Here is a 23,475-nt window from a genome sequence, read left to right on the forward strand (position 1 = left end):
AACATTGTCGAATGCACCGATTGGCTATCGAATAGGGAATTTCTAGAGTTTCAAAAGTTTCTTGCGATAGCAGCCAATCAATACGTTGTATGACAAGTGTGATGGCGCTCCAATCAAAGTAACTTCACACGTCACTTCCGTAAATGTAAACAGCCTTAATTATCAGCTGTTGCGCGCCATACATAACCATACACGTGATTAGAAGGAACATTTTATTATATATATATATTTATGTTTTTATTTACACATATATATATATTTAAGATACTTTTTCACAAACATGACGGATTCTATTAATGACGATTCGGTAACGAAATTAAATACACAACTGAATAAGTCTATGGTGTTAATGGAAGATGCTGTAGATACCCCGTCTCAAAATCATAAACGTAAATCTATTACAATTAATACAAAAACGCAACCACCAAGTGCAACCAATAGTCCTACCAAAGTTAAATCACGTAAGAGTATCTTGAAAAAATCTGACAAATCATTGAACAAAGATTCAGAAGTTGAGGTAAACGATAACACTCAAGATTTAAACAATGTATCTCAGAGATTATTGTCATCTGCTTCAGTTCCATCAAGACCACGTACTGTGAGTTAATCATAAATTATATTCTGGTAAAATTGACGAATAATTATATAAAAATTATATCTTCAATATTTTTTAGCTGCAAGAAATAGTTCACAAAGAAACACTAGAAGAAGAAAATATATCATGCACGTTTAGTCTAGAGGATATATCGGACAGTGAAGACATTTGGATCATGGATCTTCCCAGATCAGTAAGTTGTAGTGATGAAACATTATACAATTTTTCTTAATATTAAGCTTAAATGTCAAGAGTATAATCTTGTTTTTACATAGATAGATCCGCAAGAGCTTTGTGGTCAAATGATAGCTTTAGAAGATAAATCAAAATTTAAAATTAAAGATGAACGATATTGTATAGTTGCGCAAAATACAAACTACAATGTGACATGTGTTTTCAACACCAAGAAGACTTCGCACATATATAAGACTGGTAACTTATTTCATTCAATAGGAAATTAAAAAAAGGAAAAAATTGTATGTTTTTTCTTTGTATATTTATGTGTTTTTTATTGTTGCTTCGGATTGAACTGGCTTCATTAGTTCACAATTTATCTTTCTTTTCATTAGAAGGATAAATTTTGAACTAGTGCAACCAGTTCAGTCCAATGTAGGAATAAAAATCCTATGTATTAATTTTATTAATATTTCCTATACAGTAAATATCAAGCCAGCTGGTTCATTATCTATAAGGAAGAAATTATCTGGAGCACCAGAAGTAAAGCCAGTATCTATAGAGAACCCTGGTGTACAGTTCCCTAATGATTTAAAAACAAGACATCCATTGTTTGGCGTTATTCGTGAACGTAAGAGAAGATCAAGGAAACATAATGTATCTAAAACAAACTAGAAACGTAATAGAGACCTCGTAAAATATGAAACTTTTCTTATATTACAAGAATTGTTATGAACAACAATCTACAAATATTTTCATCTTTTTGTTATAAGGGTTACAAATATTCGTATAGATATATATTAATATGAACACAGTTGCAAACGTAAATCGTATAATAAAAACATTTAATACATTAAAGAATAAAATATATGTATAAAAAATTCTATATATAAGAGATCTATATACAGACACATGTATTTATATATACTATTTTAAGATAATATTAAGTTTCATTTAAAAAAATTTTTTTAAATTGTATCACTAAGCATCTTTTTAAAAAACTTTATTATATTAATTTTTAAATAGACGACTATTAATTCATATATATGTGATAAATCTTAATTAAAACATGCAAAATACTTTGCTCTCCAAATTGTTTTACATTATAATTGATAAAAATATTAATTTTTGGACTATCAGTTATTTCAAAAGAATAAAATCGATCTATAAATTTTTAGCATATATCTTATAATCTACATACAGTCGGATCCCTTATCCTACGACAAAAAATTCTCTCATGCTAAGACCGCGAAAGGGGAATTATACCTCCACTCTCAAATTTTTGTCGTAGGATCAGAGGTTTAAGGGGAAGATTCCGGACCGAAAATGTAGGATAAGAGGTCCGGAATCTGTACATATTTTTATCATGGAAAAAGGTTATGAACATTTACGAACGCACGTACTACTCGCGTTTCACGTTACGAATACCGGATATTAGGCAAATACAAACTGTAAACAAAGACCCTATCATCCTTCGCATATACATAATAGGAAACAATGTAAGAAATAACATACATATATATTTGTTATATAAACTAATATTTGTAAATATTTGTCTTTAATTATAAAATGTAATAACAGCTAAATATATCAACCGTATTATTTATTCTTTATCTCCTTTATCTCTATCGCATCTCATCTTGGTGATTTATTTTAGTGACAATTCCTCCGATGCCTAGTGACATACCATGGAATAGAAGTGCATAAAGCATACATCCGCTCGTGCGCGAACGCGAGCGCGCACCCACCACACAAATCCCGGAACAGTAGAATACTATAGAAAAATTTCCCAGTGAAGAGAGAGAATTGTTAGTGGAAAAGTCGCGAGGCGAGTAAGTAAATAAAGACCGTGCGGATATATAAATATATATATATGTATATGTATATATTCGACACTGGAAGTGATGCGCGTGCGAGCTCGGTAAAAAAAGAGGTACCGAGGTCGACGAGAACTTTTTCGCGGGATTCGAGGAAATATTGTGGGAACGACGAATGTTTTGGAAGCTGTCTCGCGATTAAGGATTAAGGTTAACCGTGCGGGGTAATGTGCCCGAGTTTCGATCTACTTCAAACAACCCCTCTGGCGGATGGATCGTAGAATCTCGAGTGACGTTCGCAGCAGCTAACAGCCGTCGTTCTTATCGTCGTCATCGCCGTATCGTTCGTGTCGATCGCGCTAAAAGTGTGCTTATTGCGTTTACATAAATGGAAAGCTGAATCGGTCCCGTCCCGTCCGCGTCGCGTCGTCGCGTATATATCGGGTTCGCACGATCATCCCTCGGTGAGTGTCGCGAGGGACACAGAGATAGATACGTGCGGGAGAGACGAATCGAGACAACAAAGATTGAGGCGAAGAATCTCTCCTTCTCGAATGTAAATTAGAGAGAGAAAGTGCGATTGACGGTAGCATGTACACGGTAGCAATCCATCTCTGTCGCTCTTGTCGCGTCGACACCGTTCGCGGCCTCCCTACCACCTATCATTATACCACCATCCCTCCCTGTCATCCTCCTTCTGTCTATCCCTCTCTCGGCCACCCGCTCTCGCTCTCTACTCTCGCCCGCTACCTCGCCTCCCTCCCCTCTTCCCCTCTCGCCCACCCGTCACATCCCTCTTTCCTCCCCCTCTTGGGATTCGCGTCGCGAGAGACCGTCGTCCTTGCGTACTCGTACTCGCGTATACGCTCGCGGCCGAGAAGGCACCGAGAGGCGGAATTTACGTGTCATGCCCCACCACGTTGACCATCCGCGGCAGATTTTCGCGTAGGTCTCCCTGTTATGGCGTAGCCAGTGAACCGTCTCACTCGCACCCGTTTGACGTTTCTCGCTGGGCCTCTCGCGGACGCCACCAACAGCTGTTTCGTCCGATCGTCGCCCTCTCGGTTCGCGTTTTGTCGTGTACGAGACGGAGAGAGAAAAGGAGTAGAGGGAGACGGAGACGCGCGAGAGAGAGAGAGAAAAAGAAAGAAAGAGTGAGTGAGTGAGTGAGTGAGTGAGTGAGTGAGTGAGTGAGTAAGTGAGTGAGTGAGAGACGGTGACCCTTTCCCTGTAATAACTGTGTGTGTGTGTGTGTGTGCACGGAAATTTTTTTTTTTTCCCCCATTGTCGTCGACGACCTCAACGTCACGTACGGGACGGAGAGCGAATTCTCGTTGTCTCGTCTCGTCTCGGGCGAGGACGAATCATCGTTGTTGTGCGTAGGGCGTCGCGCGAGATTCACGTCTTGTGTGTAATTGTGCGAGAATTCCGGTACGTCTCCTTTGTTCGTTACATCTCTCGCTGTTCGCCCTCTTTTTCTCTCGCTCTCTCTTTCTCTCTCTCTCTCTCTCCCCTCCCCCCCTTCTTTCTCTTCTCTCTATTTTTCTCGCATTCTCTCTTTCTCTCTTCAATCTGACAGCTCCTGTCAAAACGGAACCCGTGGTTCTGACCTGTCGTCGCTTCGATTGCGCGCTTTTTTACATATTATTTCTCTCTTCCTTTCTCTCGCTCGAACGTGTACCTGTTTCGAATTAAACGCAAAAAGTGCGATTGACGGAAAACGATCGAAACGGTGACTTCGGGTTGCAGTTTCAAATTATTCCGCTCCGCTCGATTATCTGTCTTTTGCGTCGCGAGAAAAAGTACCGTACTCGTGTCCACGTTTACGCTACGTCGCCCCCCACGACCGATAGCAACAGTTCGCGTAGAATGTTTAGGTTGTCGCGCGATTCGTCGCCATGCAAGAATCGAAACGTCACTCGCCGAATATTTTGCGACCGGATAAAAAAAAAAAAAAAAAAAAAAAAAAACGCCGTCCACCGCGATTATCTCCTCGATGTATGACCGGCGACCTAAATACAGTTCGATAGTTGACAACTTGCGGGTGCAACGCTCTGTTTCAGATCGGAAAGAGGTACCAGTGTATAAAAGGAAGTTGCAAGCACTGTCAATTATTTAAAACCAAGTAAAAGAAGTAACGACTTTGCGTGTAAGTAGAGATTTATACAACGTCTAGATTTGCAATATAAAATATTGGATAAATATATAATTGTATAGTAATCGATAGATGTCGAAAAAAATTCTAGTTTTCAAATTGAGTATAACATAATTAAAATATATTTATTTATATCTCTCTTTTAGTGATCTTAGGATTATTAGATTTGTTTTTTTTAGTCCTGAACATTTTGCATTAGTGTACACTATGCTAAAAGTGAGATGAATATATTTTTAAAAGTTGAAGAAAAAGAAGAGGAGAAACGAAAAGTGCAGCCAATTCAGGAATAAAAAAAACATCTTTTATTTACAGATTTTGGCACTTAGCTAAATATTCGTGATTTGTCTTGTAACATTTACAAGATCAACAACAAAGATGTCAGTATTGAATCAAAGTGGAGAGGATGCAGTGGAATGCCCTCTATGTATGGAACCATTAGAGGTGGACGATTTAAATTTCTTCCCTTGCACCTGTGGGTATCAAATATGCCGTTTTTGTTGGCACAGAATTCGTACCGACGAAAACGGTTTGTGTCCTGCGTGTCGGAAGGCCTATTCTGAAAATCCGGCTGATTTTAAACCCCTTTCTAGAGAAGAAATAGCAAGGTATTTAAAAATAATTTAATTATTTATATTAATATTAATATATATTTTTTTTTTAATTCAAAAGCATACTTTTATTCTAACATTATCTCTTTTGTTTTGTTTTTTTTTTTTTAGATTGAAAGCTGAAAAGAGATTAAAAGATCAACAACGGAAGCAGAAAGTTACAGAAAATCGGAAACATCTAGCAAATGTCAGAGTAGTACAAAAAAATTTAGTTTTTGTAGTAGGATTACCAATGCGATTAGCAGATGCGGATGTGAGTATATTCTTGATAAGTTAACTTTGCAAACTAATATTGATAATACATTGCAAACTTCTGTAAATTGTTTTTCAAAAAGAAATAAAAGATCAATAAAAAGAGTGATCTATTTTGTATACTTTAGGTTTTAAAGAAACACGAATATTTTGGAAAATTTGGGAAGATACACAAAGTCGTAATTAATCAGAGTACTTCCTATGCAGGGTCTCAAGGCCCCAGTGCTTCGGCTTATGTTACTTATCAAGTGAGTTATTTTATTTTTTTCTTTTTTTAAGTAGTATTTAAATTCCGACTTTATCTATATTTTTATGTACTTGTAACATAATTTTACAATTATACATTATGTACATAATGATAATTTTTGCACCTTATTTAGCGTCAAGAGGATGCGCTACGTGCTATAGAGGCTGTGAATAACATTGTTGTGGATGGACGGACAATAAAAACATCATTGGGAACGACAAAGTACTGTTCGCATTTTATGCGTAACCAAGCCTGTCCGAAGCCAGAATGCATGTACCTGCACGATCTTGGGGACCAGGAGGCATCATTTACGAAGGAAGAGATGCATCAAGGAAAACATCAAGAGTATGAGCGCAAGCTTGTGCAATCGTTACATGCACATGTATCTTCGGTTCAACGGTACAATGTTTATTTTGGCATAACAAAATGATATAGATTCTTGGAACTATTTTATATGAGAATCTGATACATTGAGAAATTAATCTAACTTTATTTTTTTTAAATTTACAATAACCTTTGTGTATACAGGAAACCAACACCGTCACCACCTGTAACAGGCAGTATTGTTAGGGAAAGCGGAACTGTAAATTCACAAACTAAAGAGGCGTGGCCTTCGTTGCAGCCGGGACAGACAAATAGTGAGTCTTTCTAAATAGTTTATGAAAATAACAAATTCTTGAAATATAAATATTACCAAAAAGAAAAAAAAAAGATAAATGATAAAGATATAATTAAATCATGAAAGAATCTTACAAGGTTTATTAAATATTATACATATTAATATTCTGTTTTCAGGCACACAACAAACCAATTGTAAAGAAGTATCATCATCTGTGCAAGCAACTTCGCAACATAACAATGTAACAAGTGGAAGTGGAACAGTAGTTCAACAGAGTCATATATCCTCCGGAGTGTCTACACATCAACAGAATAACAATAATAAGGGTGAAAGTGGCGTTGGTGTACGACGGGGTAAAAGTAACAGCGAGAGTAAGGCACAGGCAGTTCGGAATAAACATAAAAATAGTCAAAACAAGGAAAAACACGGTAGTCGTACGACATCGCGTTCCGAATCGAATTCAGTCAACACACAGAGTAATTCACAGTCACAAATTACCGGACAGAAGGATGTTAGAAACTTTTCCGCTGATACAAACAGTGAAATATTACAAAAATTAGGTAGCAAGTGCAAAATCGAACAGCAGCAGCAACAACAACAACAGCCACAGTCACAACAAATTAGCAAAACATCAAAATTAGTTCAATCGCAATCTCACGAGATTAAAGTAAACGGTACGTTACAAAACGGGGAACGACGGCATTCGGATAGTGAAACAGATCATCAGCGCGAAGGTAGCACCCCAGCAAGTACAATCTCAAGCACGGAAGACTCGAATGTAAATCATCAAGCCGAACATTTGGCTGAATCGAGTGAAGAAAATAGTGGTGCTGTTCTTTTGGGTGAGTTTCTTACGTTGATGAGTATAGTGATTTATTTTGTATATACCATGTACATAGAGGTACATACATAGTGCTATTGTATAAATTGTAAAATCCTTTAAACTAAAAAAGAAAAAAAAAGTATGAAACAAATTTCATTGGCATAACTTGTGCTTACAAGGAATATTATATATACTTGGCGATATATATGTAATTATTTTTGGATTAATGACGAAATATTTTATTAGAAAATATGAGAAAATTATTTTTGATCAATATTATGTTGACAGATGAACACATAACTATATTTTTAACAGTGCTTATTATATTAACAAAGTATACATATATATATATATATATATATATATATATAAAATAAGTGTATATATATATATATATATATATATATATGCATATGTGTATATACATATATATATATATATAAGCATATACACATATAGTATTGTATGTATTGTATTTTTCATTAAAATCAATTATCTATTATTTATAATAGTATTTAGAACTATCTATTATGTGATATTACTTTACTAGAAAAAAAGAATTAGAATTCTATATTTTTCTTTGATAGTAAAATAATATATTTCTGATTCTCTTTTTCTATTAATGGAGAGTTATATTGGTGAGCAGAAGCACTTGTGTTAATAACATATTAATGTATTCAGTGATTCATCTCTTGATAATACAATGTTAATAATAATGTCTCTATTAAGTTATGAATGATTATAACTTAGTAGAGTTATTAAGTCTGTTTATTTTTTACGTTAAATATCATATTGACTGCAACAAATAATGACCAACAATTTCAAATAATGTAAAGTATGCCAAAGTGTTTTATGATTATATTTGAATACTGTAGAGAATAATATTGAACAGTTATTGATATATGCCAAAATAAAGAGAATTCTTGAAAAAGAGTGATAGCCTTTTTTTTTGTGTTTTTTGTGTGTATATTTAATTTTATTCCTTTTAAGCTTTGATGAGAAATAAATGCTGGTATGTGAATGTATAGTTGTTTAATGATATATGTTTTTTTCAAATTATTTGGATACATTGTTTTCATCTTATGATTTTATATGAATATTTTTATTATAAGAAATGTGTATGATTTATTGATATACAGGGTGTCCCGTAAAGATTGAATCAACGTTCGTAAGCAGGTAGAGCATATTAAACTGAACAGAAAAGTCCTTTACCATTTTGCGATTTTCGCAAAATTGAAATATTAATTAAAAAAGATTGGCGAATGAGAGCGAGTGTCACGCGAATTGCATGGCAACGAAAAACAACCATACACTTCGCCGCTGGAACACCTAGAGCGTACGGCCCATTGTCTAGCCGCGAAAAGCGCACGCTCATTTGTTGAGCATTTTTAATTAATATTTTAATAATTGTTGCAAAAATCGCAAAATGGTAAAAGGCTTTTCTGTTCAGTTTAATACGCTTTACCTGCTCACGAACGTTGATGCAATCTTTATGGGATACCCTGTGTATATATATATATGTGTGTGTGTATGTGTGTGTGTGTGTGTGTGTGTGTGTGTGTTTGATGTACTTGTTGTATACCTTTTGTTAAAAAAAATAATTTCAATAGCTGTTTATTCTGGCATTACAAGAGTATAAAAATGATTTTGATTACGCGTCATGTAGTGTAGAGATTTTTGCGCATCATCTGTAGGTTCGTCTCCAGCTAGCACAAATTCATCACAAGGTGCCAATCAACCACCGCCACCAGGATTACACAATGGATCTCAAATGCAACTCAACCATCGGTCAATCTTTCAGCCGGACAATAACAGTTTCTTCAGTTCAAACACCTTCCAGAAAATATCAACTATCACCTCAATGCCACCCAATTCCATTGCAGGTATGTATACTAACACAAGTTCTATTATATAGAATGTACTTTGTTACTCGATACAGTTATAATTATTATTTTTTGATGTTCAGACAAACAAAAATCTTGAAAGAGACAATGTTTTATTTTTAAGAAAACATTATTAAAACTTAAAGTAAAGGGTTATAAAATCTAATCATTATTATCCTACATATATTTAATATCCATAATTATATAATCTATTCAAACAACTAATTAGTGATATAATATAATATTGTAACTAGCAAAAGAATTATCAATAAATTTTATTTATACAATTCTGTAATTAGTGGAAGAATTATGAATGAATTTTATTTGTTGTATAGCAAACACAAATCTGGATTGGACGAGTACAGGAGTTGCTTCGATACCCGACTCTTTACCCACAGTTCATTCTAGCGAAGATTGGCAAGCAGCTTTCGGCTTTCAGGCCGAATCGACTCGAACGAATCACCTTATATCAAAATCCAGCCCATCCGAATCGCCGAGCGTAACATTCAATTCCGAAGGTTTTGTTGACGAAGAGGTTTACATAAATGCACCGTACACTACTACACTCACGGAATCATCATCTGAGACCTTCACGCCTAACTTACTTGTAAATTCACCCGCGTCTAAGTTTATGGCAGATTTTCAACAAAATTCATTACAACAAAGGCTTAATATGCAGGTGAGTAAAATAATTATAAAATTCTCAAATTATATGTCTTAAAAATAACACGAAATATCTTTTATGTATGCAAGATTTTTTTATCATATTTGAAAATATTATTTAGCAGATTATTAATGTTATATGTACAATTTCTAAGGTGCAACAGAATCAAGAAAATTGTGAATATATAAAACAAAACGGCCATGCTACATTGGAGGAAGTTCGAAATCATCGCGATGCAGGGTCAGACGTAAAAGCGGACGACGATTTAGGTTTCGATCCTTTCCACGAGACACAGAAGGCATTAGCTGAACTTATGGAAAATGAAATGCAAATACAACAGCAGAGGATATTTCAACAGCAGCAACAACAAAGAGAACGAGAGGAGCAAACTAGGGTGCAGCACCAACAAACTCTCGCGAGTCTTGGTCAGCAACATTTTCCACAAGTAAATATCTTGTTTAACATATTTATCTTATTTGTTTCGAAAATTACATGTGGATAGGTTTTTCATTTTTTAACAATAGGTTTATTTTTTATTCCTGTACTTCTGAACTAGTGCAATAAGTTAGAATAAGACAAATATATTCTTTCTCGTTCTAACTTACTGCACTAGTTCAGAAGTGCAGGAATAAAAAACAAACCTCGTATTATCGGGATAATAACTAGTTAAAAAATTAAAAGTTAAGTTAAACAATTAAAAAATAAATAACTTTTAACTTAATTTTAAATGTGTTAACTTGTAACTTAAACTAGTTATTTTTAAATGCATTAACGTTAACTTATTATTAACTTTTTTTATACTTAGTTAAAATAATTTATCAATATTAAAGTCATGTAAAAATGATTAATTGCAATGCATAAAAAAATGTGTGTTAAAACTAATATTTTATTCGTTTAATATGTTGATTCGCTGTTAGATAGAGAATTTTATATACATAATTAACTTTTAACTTTAATAATTTAATTTTTTATCTTAATTTTTAACTTAGTTCTTATTAGTTTTATTAATTTTTAACCTAAACTTATTTAATTTATATGCTATTAACTTAGTTTAAAAAAAATTTAACTTACCAACCCTGAGTATTATTAATAAAATAGTAGTGAAATTTGGCCAAATGTGTTAGACACGTTTGTCCTATGTATATGTACTAATAATGTAAATTTTTAATATTTTGCATAATATGCATACAAATATTAAGTAAAATTTATGGAAACAAATATTCTTTTAGGTTGCGCACATAGCACACTTGCAGCAACAAGCTCAGCACTTGCAAAATCTTCAGGTGCTTCAATCTCATTCCCTTCTGTCTCGTCTTCCACAAAATCTGTTACAAAGCGGCGCGCAAAGTCCTGCACAAGGCACCGTGACAGCTAACAGTTTAGGACAACGTAGTCGCCTTCCGCCACCGGGTTTCCTTAGTTCCACGCCAAATCACATGAACTCATTTGGTCTCGGTATACCACGTCCAGCACCAACGAATAGCGCCCTCTCTGGTTAGTGTTTCTCCAATTTTTCCAGGCATCAGGAATCATAGTGCACAGTGCGTGAAGTTTACATACGTATACGATAATCTATCGTAATCGTAGACGAAGATAAGTTGTCGAGCTGTCCGCGAATTTCCATAATATAATTTTGCGCAAATCTATATACAAATTCACATTTAGGTAAAGTGAGTCACGAAAAGTGCCAATTATATCTGTAGATGACAGAGATCTCTAGATTGATAGAGTGTCGCTATTTGTGATTTATTGGGTAGGTTCAATGTTATGTATTATTTGCAGGTGCACAACCGCCGCAACAGAGTGCATATCTTCCTAATGGAAGTCCCCTTCTCAACACACAAAGTAATAATTATTTTATTTTTTCTTTCAAGTATTCGAGAATATTTTTCGTATATTCCTTAATACTATCGATTTATGATAGATATCGGCAAGTGCACAAGTGACGCGGTTTATACCCTGAAAGATTGGTGTGAAATTAACAGTCAGCAGCAACAGCAGCAATTCCACCATCAAGCTTTGCACCAGAAGGGATGGAACAATTTCGGACCTATTGCAGACTGGACTTCGATCGATCCGGCTATAGTTACCTCGTCTAGACCTCTTCCATTCCAAACTACCAGCACATGGCAGTTTCCTCACATTCATCCCTCTCATACTGTAGCTCATAATGCACAACAGGTACAGAACTTTGTTTGTTTAAATGTATTTTTAACAGTCCAAATTTATTATCTATCGTAATTGCGAATATTGGCAGTGCGTTAATAATTGCTGTAAATTTAAAAAAATGCATTTTACAGGAACAGAACGCATCTGCTCAGCATTGGGCAATGCAACCACCTCCTGGCTTCGCTGCACCTACGACTGCAGGACAATTGAACAATCCACAGCCGAGCGCGGCCGCACAACCACATACTAAGCTCATCTCTGCAGGGTCAGAAATCGAAAGTAAGTTGATCGCGATCAAGCTCCGTGCAAACTAAAAGAAAGTTCCTTTATAATTGCGCCGTATCGCGAGATATACAGAGCGTCTATATTGCAGACCTATAAGTCTTATGTGAGGCGAACGAGTCGAGGGATCGTAATGTTTCCGTGGACGTGGCAAGATCAAATCCAGCAAATGAAAGAAAAAAAAACCGACAGTCGATAATGTACGTTTTCCTAACACTCTTCTATATCTCAACGTTTTATTTTAAACCATTTATTTGTGCGAGTATTTACTCGAATAAAATATCAGAATAATGAGTTAATGCGTACTCCCACGATGTAAGCAAAGATTATATGTCAATATACATTTCTTTCACGATATTATCACTATTATCTGAGTTGTAGCAAAATTTATCATATTTCGAAGTCTCTGACTTCATCATTATAAGTAAAGTTCATGTAGGCTCTAAGAAATTAAATGAATGAATGACGATTAAGGAATGATCACAATGTTCTGCAACTACAATTCCTTTTTCTGATTTTTCGTTCTCGAGATATTATTTGCTTTGCAACAGATTTAAAATAGAAAAACGATATATCTTGTGTTCTCAAAAAAATGATTACTACAACATTTACAATAGAAAAATATGTAATTATAATGAAATTTCCATTGTTTAATTTGATATATATCATGAAAATTAATCGAAAATGTCTTAGAAAATTATGTTTTAAAAACTTTATTGTTTTATATTTAAGCTCTATTGTTACATTTAAAAAATTATATTTTTATATCGCTAATAATACAATCGAGTTTTTTCTATTTTAAGATCATGAAAACACACGTTGCACGCGCGTGTTTCTTTTATTTTGAGATTATTCCTTAATCTGTGTTCCATTATTCTCATAAAATACGTGAAGAATGAAAATGTTCTGTCTTATTCATTTTTTCATTCTAATATGGTCATGTGGCAAATGTAAGAAGACTAAAATAGCAGCGCAACGAAAGAATTGTAATTGAAAGTCAAACGGCTGATTTGGAAAAGGAAGTTCTTAAAATAGAAAAAAATCGGCTGTAGTGATACTATGCGTTATCTTTACATATTTTTTGCTATTTTATAATATTTATTCACTCTACCATATTAAAATATGATTAATATATGCTTTGTCCAATGGTTTTAAGAAACCAGAATCCTAACATTGGCATAATACAATGATAAATGTTATGTTACAGTAAAAACAAGCGTGGAAGTTTATTATTTTTGCACATATATAACTTTACGAGTGCATCGTACATTTGGATCTTTTTTTTTAGAAATAGACTAGCTTTTTTTTTAAAAAAAAAAAAGAAGACAAGTTAATTTAGGAGCTGCTAAAACTTAATTTTCATAATTATTTTAATGAGATATTTTTAGGTATATCGTGAATTTTGAATCAATTGAACACGAAGTCATACAGATTATATAAGAAAAAATTATTCCGTTCTAACTACAAAACAATTGCAATATCTCTGCGGTATCGATAAAACTATCAATGTGATGTAAATGAAAAGGAAACTACAAAGACGGCTGTCCGAAAAAAATTAACAACGCAACAATGTATTTTATTTATGAGTATAAAGCGAGGTAGAAAAGAAGAAACAAGCGGAATATTAACACTCGATGTGCGATGAACGATACGAGATATGTCTGAATGATGTACCACGATGTACATACGACACGAATTAATACGTTGAATGAGAGTTATTCCTGGCAGGTAAAATCTGCCGCTTCAAAGGCGAATAACGAAGAAATAACGTCACATATAATACAAGAGAACGAGAGAATGAGATAATAAAATTATAATTATAAAATTTAATTCAGTATAAGGTAATCGAGAAATATACGATAATGCGCAATGAAAAATCCCTGTGAGTTCTCTTTCCGCCTTTTCTTATGCATTCCTTTCCAATTTTTTTTTCAATCTACTAATTAGTAGGATTAAATTTTATTAATTTCAGTAATTTTTTCTCTTTGTATATAAATTATATAACGATATATACTAATTATAAGCACTTGATTGTAATTATTTCAAGTTAATAAAATAATAAATGAACTCGAGGCGTAAATATTTAAAAATAAAATGAAAATTGTTTGTTCTTCGAGCTCTTTATTGTTTTATTTATTTTTATTAGAGCTATTTTGTTGATTTTTGTCCTGATTTTTAACTACTATTATAATTGTGTATAATTAAATTGTAATATACATAATTATTTTTTGAGAACAATATATATCGTTTTTCTATTTTAATCTGTTGCAAATAATATTTCGATAATGAAAAATCAGAAAGAGGAATTGCAATTGCAAAATATTATGATTCCTTAATTTCTTATATATTAAGAGATTAAAAAATAATCATAATATTTTGCAATTGCAATTCCTCTTTCTGATTTTTCATTATCAAAATATTATTTGCAACAGATTAAAATAGAAAAACGATATATATTCTGTGTTCTCAAAAAATGATTATTAAAACATTATTTAGAATAAAAAAATAGAAGTAAAAAAATATGCAAATATGAAATTTCCATATGCCATGAAAATTAATCTGCTAAAATGTAATCTGTCTTAGAAAATTATGTTTTAAACTAAAAACTTTATTGTTTTATATTTAAGCTCTATTGTTGTATATATACATATATACACATATACACATATACTAGATACTTTTAAAATTATATCTTTTATAAAAATTAATATTTTTTTTAAATATAGTATTTTCCTTTATCATGCATGCATCATATATAGAGTGTTCAAGAGTCATCAAAGTTAATTTAATTTGCGACACCTTGTATACACTGATGCCGAAGCCGAACCACGTGCCGAACAATGCCGAATGAATTTCGGCCTGCGATAATCTATCGAAATATATCGATTGATGAGACTGCGAGAATCGAAGGATCAGGTACTAATTTGGTTATGTTTTGTTGCGAATCTAAGCGCACACACATATTAATACACAAAATTAATTTTGTAATACGAATCTCCTACGAATTTTTGGAATTATCGTATTGAACGGTCTGACAATACGTTTATAAAATTACATCGTTTCGTTAAAATTAAATAACACTCTGCGTAATAGTTAAAACTTGGAGATCGTTATAATGGAGGAAATGCAAAAGAAGCTTCAGACTGAAGCTCACACATTAAGACAGATTCATAGAGGTAAAGAAATATCTGTGATTTTCTTAAAGTTCTATAGATCATTCTGCCTTTATTGTATTATTTTTATACATATTAATTCGTGTTTGCAGAGTACAACAAAGTGCTGAATCAAAGGCGACAATTAGATGGACAATTGAACGAGAACATTATGGTAAAGGAAGAATTAGGCCTCCTAAAAGAAGAAAACGACGTATTCAAATTAATAGGGCCAGTGCTTGTCAAACAAGATCTCTACGATGCTAAACAGAATGTTGACAAGCGTATCGATTATATTAAATCTGAATTGTAAGTTTTGCCAATTGGAATTAAATTTTTCAATTTGACTTCAGATTTATTTATAAAGACAAATATTTTTCTTTTCAGGAACCGAGTGGATGGGTTGATGTCTACCTTAGATAAGAAACTAGACACGCAAAAAGATATAATAGACAAATTACAACGTGCGTTCCAACAACAAGCTCAAATTAAATCCTCGATAAACCAACCAAAATCATAATGTCATACAAATATCAACTTTGCGGACTTATCAGTTAAATAATTAATATGTAATGATAAGCATTTAAATAACATTGTTATGTACAAGCAAAGTTGCTATACGATAGTAACGTATATCTCATTTCGTTCATTTGTGCTTCTATGGAACAAATATTGATGCAACTCTTTTATATTATAAATGTTTAATTGCAATTTAATATAATTTTATGTAAATTGAAGATTATATATAAAGTTTACAGAACACTCCTTAAAATTATGCTTGTATTGATTAACAAGATAACTGATTATTTTATAATAAAGATAATATAATTTTTTGTGTTGATAATGAAATTTATATAAATTATTATTTAAAATTAACTGTAATTTGTAAAGTTGACGAAACTATGAATAAGAAATACATTGTCTTAAAAAATTACCTAATACATATGTGTATTGATGACGTTAAAATGGCCCGCCAAATGGCATCAGATGTACTTATGTCAACATGGCGGCGTAAAGTGCCGCCTCTCTTGAAAGCTGTTCGAGAGAATTGTCAAATAAATATTCATTTTCATTGATATTCATTTTATTATAAATTTTTAATTAGTGAACAACACATAAGAGTAAAAATGCTATTAACATTGAAGCCAGATCACAAGAAGCATGTATTGTTTCTTACCGAACAATCGCCGCCAGGTACAAGTGAATTCTATTTGTCAATAAAAACTTGTTTTCACAATGAAAATTCTCTAAGATAAAAGTGCATTCTTTGCAGTATTGCAGGATTTTTGCAAATTAGCCCTAGATTATCTGCAAAAAGGACCGAATGTTAAGGTGTATAACGCTGCCGCTCGTAAGTTGTTTAATTGTCAACTGTCAAAACAACATATGCAATTGTTGTACAAGTATACATACTCATTTCAGAGAAGTTAAATGTCGACTTGAATGCAATTAAGAATTCAGTGGAAGGTCTGGTTAACCTGTTGCTAGAAAGCTGTAAACACAAGGTAAAACTTGTTGGTACTAGATCATAAACACATTGGGTAGTATATTTGAAGTTTTTTTTTTTTTTTAGTTAAGCGCAGAAGATTTTCGAGATTCTGTGATCGCTTTAGGTTTCACGGAGGAGAAGGAAACAATACTCAGTAAATTATACAGCGTTAAAAAAGATGAGATATCGAACATTTTAGGAGAGATTGGATTTAAATTGCCCGAATATCATGACATGGAATGGAGATTTGAAGTGCAGGTAATGAAATTTCTATTTCCTCCTTTTTCTTTCCCATTTTTAATTTATAATTAAATTATGTTATAACATAATCTATAGCTATATCTGTATTGTAGACTGCATCAAGATCTCTCTTGAAGCAAGTTGCGCCACTCATCACTTTAGATTTATCACTGAAGAACCCTGACAATTCGGACGAGATTGAACACATTTTGCTGCAAACAGATTCTACTAATTTGCTTCATATAACTCAAGAACTTGAGGAAGCGCTACAAGAAAGTCGTAGCTTACATATTCGGAGGATTTCAAGAGCGATAAAATGAGGCTTCCTGTGATTTGTGTAACTACATTCGATGCAATAAATACATATAAATAATATATAAACACGTGAAAATATGTATTTAAGGTTAAATATAGACATTATAATTTGTAAGAAAAGTATTATGTATAAATTTAATTTAATTATCTAAATCACATTTGTCATCGATGTCCATCAAGTTTCACTTCAGTTAGATTATCTTAAATAATAACTGACAGTAATCGTATATATCTGATACATGCATACATTACTATACAAGTCTTCGTGGACTTGTAGTTGAATGCATCTGCATATATAATTGGATAATTTTATTAGATTTCTTGGGAAGAGAGGTTTATAAAAGAAAACTACGTTTTTTTCGCACTCGTATTGTCGATGTTGTACAGTACCATTATGTAGGCTATTTCTTATCACAGAGTATTGATGTTTTACAAATTCAAATTTTCAATTGCCTCAAATTCAGGAGATCTAACAGTACTAGTTGTATTTTAAAACATTTCAGTGTTTAAAGGTATGTATTTATTTTTTTTTATTTATACCCTTTCAATTATTATTATTTTTCAATAATCTTTTACAGAAAATGGAGTCGTTCGTTACAGCAGGTGCCGAAAATTTAACTTCGATTATTCTACCTGAATTCTCCACCACGACGTTTGCTAATGTATTAACAATGACACACGGACCCAAAGCGATGCGACAGATCATGGGTTTCAACAATCAAACTGTCGTGGATAAAGTACCTCCGGAAATGCTGCATTTGATTGATCCACATTGGTTACTCTGTCTTTTGTTATATTCTGTATATTCATTAATTTTTGCAAAAACAGAGACTCATCGAGACGTTTAAACTATTATGCAGGTACCAATTTCCACCGATGGATCCAATGTGGCACAAAATTTTAGGCCTGGTGATGATTGTACTAGGACTTATGGGATGGATTGGAAATGGTGTTGTAGTGTATATATTCCTGTTAACACCCTCCTTAAGGACACCGAGCAATCTTTTGGTGGTAAATCTGGCTTTCTCTGATTTCATCATGATGATAATCATGTCACCTCCTATGGTAATCAACTGCTATTACGAAACATGGATATTAGGTAATATGCTTACTGACTTTTTTTCATTATATTAAATTCACAATTATATTTAACATTGTGTTTTTTGTTAAAAAAAATTATATAACTAATATATAAATTTATTTTATATCATCAAGGACCATTAATGTGCGACATATATGCCATGGTTGGCTCTTTATGTGGATGTGCCTCGATATGGACTATGACTGCTATTGCTTTTGATCGATATAATGTTATAGTGAAGGTATGTATAATATGCTCCTTTTTTTACATTGATACAGTAAATGAAGTATAGGAAATGTAGAATAAATATGCTTGCAGGGTATGGCGGGAAAACCACTCACTATTAAGAAAGCGCTATTCGAAGTCTTGTTAATTTGGTCCTTTGCTGCAGTGTGGACAATTTTTCCGATAGTGGGATGGAACAGGTAGCATTAAGATTATAAGACAAAAAAAGAATATATTACGCTTGTACACGAAATAAATTTCTGTGAATTAGGTATGTGCCAGAAGGCAACATGACCGCCTGCGGTACCGATTACCTCACCAAGGATTGGAATTCTAAGTCATACATTTTAGTATATTCGATATTTGTATATTACACGCCGCTCTTTACTATAATTTACAGTTATTATTTTATCATTTCGGTAAGCATATATCTGTATAGATTGCAATTTTAAGAAAGATTTGATGTCTGTAAATATATCTTAAAATCGACAGGCGGTAGCTGCTCATGAAAGATCAATGAAAGAACAGGCGAAGAAAATGAATGTTCAATCTTTGAGATCTGGAGATAATCAAAATATCAGTGCAGAAGCAAAGTTGGCAAAGGTATACATTAAAATTATATTGGCTATTATGAGAAAAAATCGGGATTGATATTTACTTCTATTAATTAAAGGTGGCTCTGATGACCATCTCTTTGTGGTTTATGGCATGGACACCATATCTGGTCATTAATTATACAGGTATTTTTGGTGCTACTATTAGTCCTCTTTACACCATTTGGGGATCTCTCTTTGCAAAGGCGAACGCTATATATAATCCGATTGTTTATGGAATTAGGTAAAAACAAAAAGAGTTATGTATATAAGTAGAATACACGCAATTAATGCTTATATTTTGCTTCTCTCTTTCACATAGTCATCCAAAGTATAGAGCAGCATTAAAGGAAAAATTACCGTTCTGCGTATGTGGTTCGACTGAGGATCCATCTGCGACTGCGAAAACCGCAGAAACAATATCCACATCGACAACAGCATAGTTTCGTGCGATGGATTGTACCTCTAATTCTAAATATTGTGATATAGAGAATATATTTCTCTCGGGCAAGTCGACGAATTATTAATATTAGATATATTGTATGATAGGGGTTTCTAAAAATTGAAGAAAATTTGTAATTTGTAAAGCCTCAATATAGCTACACAGATAGCCGTTTATGCAAAAAACTATATACACGGAATTTCGAGTGGACTGACTCTGTTATACTTTATGATATATTGTATGTACACGGCGAATTCTTTGAATTTATTTTCACTTTCTTTTTTTTTTTTTTTTTTTTTTCGTTACAGGAATGAGAGTGATAGAAGGTACTTAGTGCCGACTGTAGTAATGCAAATGATTGTCATTCAATAAATCACTTGGCATGCAATGATTTTAGAAGACTCCTTATTGATCTTGTGAGACGTAATAAAAAATACTAAATATTAAATAAACTAAATATTAAACAAAAAAAAATATTAAACAAGTATTATAACTATTTGTGTCCAGGATCTTTAAAATTTTTGAAATGTTTAATTAAAACTGCTATATATATATATGATTGCCCTTGCAGAATTTATTTAGTTCTATAAAATTAATTACAGACACGATATATATCTCATGGCGATATAATACTCTTAGCAATACAGCCAATATGTTTGCTAATTTCAAGATAACTATGTAGTGTTTCATTTTTTACTCGAAAGAGATGACAAGAATTTACAGATTGCACTATGAGACATAAGAAATTCGCATTGTGATGCAGCCGAATCGTATAATATATCATAGACAGTTTGGATTATTTAGCCCTCGATTTTCTTGATGTTAGTTTTTTTCTTTCTACATACTCCGCTTTGGCTCCGCTTAGATGATTACTCATTCAAACCATAGTTAACCGTTTCTCTTATGTGTGACATATACAAGTATTTTAAGTATTAAGTATTTTCACCGGTCACAGTATTTCTGACGCACGTTATTTATTATTGCAACTATTTACAATCCATGCTTGTTGTGGCGCGGTTCTTTTGTGACGAGAATTTAATACTATTTTTTATGGTTTTACGCCGATTTAGCGAAAATTACATTGTCAAGAGAGAAAAGATTGGCATATACGTAGCGTCATTATTTTATGCGGCAGGCTTTTCATTTCCTTCTGTAACCGTGGTAGTGGTGGACATTGCGTCTCCGCCAGCCGAATCATCAGAAGTACACGCCAAGGAGGGGAATCTCTGGAAGAGAGCAGCTCGGTACTTGGGATGGCTAAAATCACATAGAGAAAAAGATTAGCGTAAAAGTACGAATTAATTTATCTAATTTTTTGCATTGTCTTTTTATTCTTAAAAAATATCTTGACGATACTGTTATATTTCAGGGATTAGACTCGTTGATTTACCTGATGCCGTATACGATGGGATTGTACACGGCATTTGCTTTCGCAAAGAGAGATCCCCAGATCGTAAAGAGCGGGCTGATCTTGGTTGTCTCGAAGATACCTGAGTAATTGATGACCAGGTATGGAGTCCATGCCATGAACCAGAGGGAAATGGTCATCAGGGCTACCTGTATAAAATTATTAGTGTATTATTATTTAATGTCGTTGAAGCGATTGCGCATAGATAAGAATTAATGAATTGAGAAAAAACTTTACCTTCGCCAGTTTACATTCGGCGCTGGTGCTCTGGTTCTCGGCCGATCGCAAGGAAGCGACATTCATCTTTTTCGCTTGTTCTCGCATGTTCTTCTCGTGTGCGGCGACGGCCTGAATGATGAAGAAGTAACTGTAAATGATGAGGAACAACGGCATGAAGTAGACAAAGATGCTGTAGATCAGGATATATGATCTGGAGACCAGGTCTTTGGTCAAGTAGTCGGTACCGCAGGCAGTCATGTTGCCCTCGGGCACGTAGCTGTAAAAGATGAGTATATTGTATTGCCGATAATTACGTAACATATTTCTTAAATAACATATAGTATTAATTTAGAATTTTCCCTACACACCGGTTCCATCCGAACATGGGTGCAATTGTCCAACCCAATGCGAAGACCCAGATGCCGAGTATGCGAAGGAGGGCGCCGTTAATGTTCATTGGCTTGGCAGATAAGCCTTTGACGATTACGTTGTACCTGTCAAATGCGATCATCGTCATCGTCCATATGGAGCCACATCCGAACAGGGAGCCCGCCAAGCCGTATAGTTCACAGAACAGGGGTCCTAGTACCCACGTCTCGTAATAGCAATTGATCACCTGCGCACAGTTAATTAAACGATTTAACAAATAACGTTTTCTCCTCTGGATATTTTATTCGCGAAAACGTTTTAGAACAATATACATACCATAGCCGGAGACATGGATAGCATCATAAGGAAATCGGAGATGGCGAGGTTGATGACTAGCAGATTGCTTGGAGTACGGAGACTCTTGGTAGTGGTGAATATATATATCACCATGCCGTTACCGATAATGGATATCATGCCGAGGACGCCGATGACGAAGCCAAGGAGCGCGTGCCATAGAGGGTTCATCGGTGGGAATTGGTACCAGTGAGCGTCAACCATATGGAGCATTTCTGGTGGCACTTTGTCCACCACTGTTTGATTACCAAATCCGCCTCCTTGCGCTGCCCACGTGTAGGCTGCATGGCTCGGCCCGGATGCGATAGACATCATGGTTAACTGTGGAAATTTCTGGTCGACTAATTGTCCTTGAGACGTGTAGTATTTGACAATTTTGTTTGACAATTAAAACGCGCGAAAGAATAAACGAAGATATCTAATATATAAGAGAAAGTCTAAGAGAGTCTAGTTTTTAAAAAATTTTTATATTTTTTTAAAATATAGATAGCACATAATTATTATTATTATTATCGATACTTAGAGGAAATCCAGATGTAAATCAACGCAAGGTGGCTCACCTATTTGCGTTTTATTTGGAAAAAATCGTTGTGGTGAACGAACTAGTCCAAATATTAAATCGCTATTGCTATCGTTGAATTGTTATTGCCGGTCGTGGGTTCCCGGTAACGTCTTTTCCGTGAAACTTGCAGGAAGAGTTCCCTGTTCGATTCACCGTCGGAGATGCGGCTCAAAGCCGCCGCGACGGTGAGCCGTGCTTAAATACAGATCACGAACTTACGTGTTTGTTGTACTATATAGGGCGCCTTTTTCTAAGTCGCCAAACAGTCTTAAGAAGTTCTCTATTAAATTACGCAGGATTTGGGAATACCTTGAGAGTACCTTGAGAATGTTATACACAGAAACCTTACAAAGGTATAATACAAAAATAGAAATTTCGTGGCGGAGGCACGTGCTGCACCTTAATCGATGAACCACAATTATAACAATTTTATTATACGCCTCAGCAAATTTTTTTTATTATCAAAGAATTCGATTATGTTAACCATCAATAATTGTTTTATAATTATTATAACTATATTATTAATAATTATAAATATATAAATTATCTAGTTATATATAATTATATGTAAATTATAATTATATAATAATTAAATAATTATAATTATGATTAATAATTATAAATTTTAATAACAAATCATTGTTATGATTTTAAGGATAAATTAGTAATTAAATAAAATTATACGAATGTAAACACATAAAGAAAAATAACAAATAATATAATATATATGTATATAAT

At 33.5% G+C, this 23,475-nt stretch overlaps 6 protein-coding genes across 12 annotated transcripts; 5 read left to right on the forward strand and 1 right to left on the reverse strand.

Moving 5' to 3' along the window:
• The first annotated feature begins 156 nt into the window (after positions 1 to 156).
• Positions 157 to 1,614, forward strand: LOC140676057 (uncharacterized). The gene is made up of 4 exons (XM_072910711.1): positions 157 to 598; positions 675 to 788; positions 871 to 1,027; positions 1,254 to 1,614. Exons 1-4 carry the CDS (start codon positions 281 to 283, stop codon positions 1,442 to 1,444), a joined length of 780 nt encoding a protein of 259 aa, XP_072766812.1. The 5' UTR covers positions 157 to 280; the 3' UTR covers positions 1,445 to 1,614.
• An 845-nt stretch (positions 1,615 to 2,459) lies between these two features.
• On the forward strand, positions 2,460 to 14,165 carry Cnot4 (CCR4-NOT transcription complex subunit 4). Of its 6 annotated transcripts, none has more exons than XM_072910705.1 (15): positions 2,460 to 2,601; positions 4,650 to 4,735; positions 5,054 to 5,346; positions 5,461 to 5,602; positions 5,730 to 5,849; positions 5,982 to 6,247; positions 6,377 to 6,486; positions 6,644 to 7,309; positions 8,985 to 9,173; positions 9,509 to 9,852; positions 9,992 to 10,282; positions 11,067 to 11,331; positions 11,620 to 11,682; positions 11,762 to 12,018; positions 12,138 to 12,320. In XM_072910705.1, the coding sequence occupies exons 3-15, from the start codon at positions 5,117 to 5,119 to the stop codon at positions 12,318 to 12,320; spliced, it is 3,126 nt and encodes a 1,041-aa protein (XP_072766806.1). In that variant the 5' UTR covers positions 2,460 to 2,601; positions 4,650 to 4,735; positions 5,054 to 5,116. The 6 variants fall into 6 exon arrangements, with proteins under 6 accessions (XP_072766806.1, XP_072766809.1, XP_072766805.1 ...); XM_072910708.1 differs by lacking the exon at positions 2,460 to 2,601 and adding an exon at positions 2,778 to 2,796; XM_072910704.1 differs by lacking the exon at positions 2,460 to 2,601 and adding an exon at positions 2,876 to 3,531.
• Positions 14,166 to 15,186: 1,021 nt separating this feature from the next.
• On the forward strand, positions 15,187 to 16,123 carry Pfdn6 (prefoldin 6). The gene is made up of 3 exons (XM_072911778.1): positions 15,187 to 15,464; positions 15,554 to 15,749; positions 15,828 to 16,123. Exons 1-3 carry the CDS (start codon positions 15,404 to 15,406, stop codon positions 15,958 to 15,960), a joined length of 390 nt encoding a protein of 129 aa, XP_072767879.1. The 5' UTR covers positions 15,187 to 15,403; the 3' UTR covers positions 15,961 to 16,123.
• Positions 16,124 to 16,357: 234 nt separating this feature from the next.
• Positions 16,358 to 17,604, forward strand: LOC140676585 (COMM domain-containing protein 2-like). 2 transcript variants are annotated; one of them, XM_072911777.1, is made up of 5 exons: positions 16,358 to 16,634; positions 16,722 to 16,791; positions 16,863 to 16,945; positions 17,014 to 17,187; positions 17,283 to 17,604. In XM_072911777.1, exons 1-5 carry the CDS (start codon positions 16,602 to 16,604, stop codon positions 17,487 to 17,489), a joined length of 567 nt encoding a protein of 188 aa, XP_072767878.1. In that variant the 5' UTR covers positions 16,358 to 16,601; the 3' UTR covers positions 17,490 to 17,604. The 2 variants fall into 2 exon arrangements, with proteins under 2 accessions (XP_072767878.1, XP_072767877.1); XM_072911776.1 differs by having other exon boundaries at positions 16,388 to 16,634; positions 16,714 to 16,791.
• Positions 17,605 to 17,839: 235 nt separating this feature from the next.
• Positions 17,840 to 20,458, forward strand: Lop2 (long wavelength sensitive opsin 2). The gene is made up of 9 exons (XM_072911768.1): positions 17,840 to 17,996; positions 18,063 to 18,259; positions 18,345 to 18,583; positions 18,700 to 18,806; positions 18,884 to 18,990; positions 19,062 to 19,209; positions 19,283 to 19,393; positions 19,464 to 19,627; positions 19,706 to 20,458. Exons 2-9 carry the CDS (start codon positions 18,066 to 18,068, stop codon positions 19,824 to 19,826), a joined length of 1,191 nt encoding a protein of 396 aa, XP_072767869.1. The 5' UTR covers positions 17,840 to 17,996; positions 18,063 to 18,065; the 3' UTR covers positions 19,827 to 20,458.
• On the reverse strand, positions 20,376 to 22,914 carry Lop1 (long wavelength sensitive opsin 1). The gene is made up of 6 exons (XM_072911773.1): positions 22,736 to 22,914; positions 22,158 to 22,496; positions 21,821 to 22,068; positions 21,471 to 21,729; positions 21,216 to 21,382; positions 20,376 to 21,082 (listed from the first exon to the last, which is right to left on the reverse strand). Exons 2-6 carry the CDS (start codon positions 22,488 to 22,490, stop codon positions 20,950 to 20,952), a joined length of 1,140 nt encoding a protein of 379 aa, XP_072767874.1. The 5' UTR covers positions 22,491 to 22,496; positions 22,736 to 22,914; the 3' UTR covers positions 20,376 to 20,949.
• Between the last annotated feature and the right edge of the window lie 561 nt (positions 22,915 to 23,475).

Source organism: Anoplolepis gracilipes, chromosome 2, assembly GCF_047496725.1.
Source record: "Anoplolepis gracilipes chromosome 2, ASM4749672v1, whole genome shotgun sequence".
Classification (NCBI taxonomy): domain Eukaryota; kingdom Metazoa; phylum Arthropoda; class Insecta; order Hymenoptera; family Formicidae; genus Anoplolepis; species Anoplolepis gracilipes.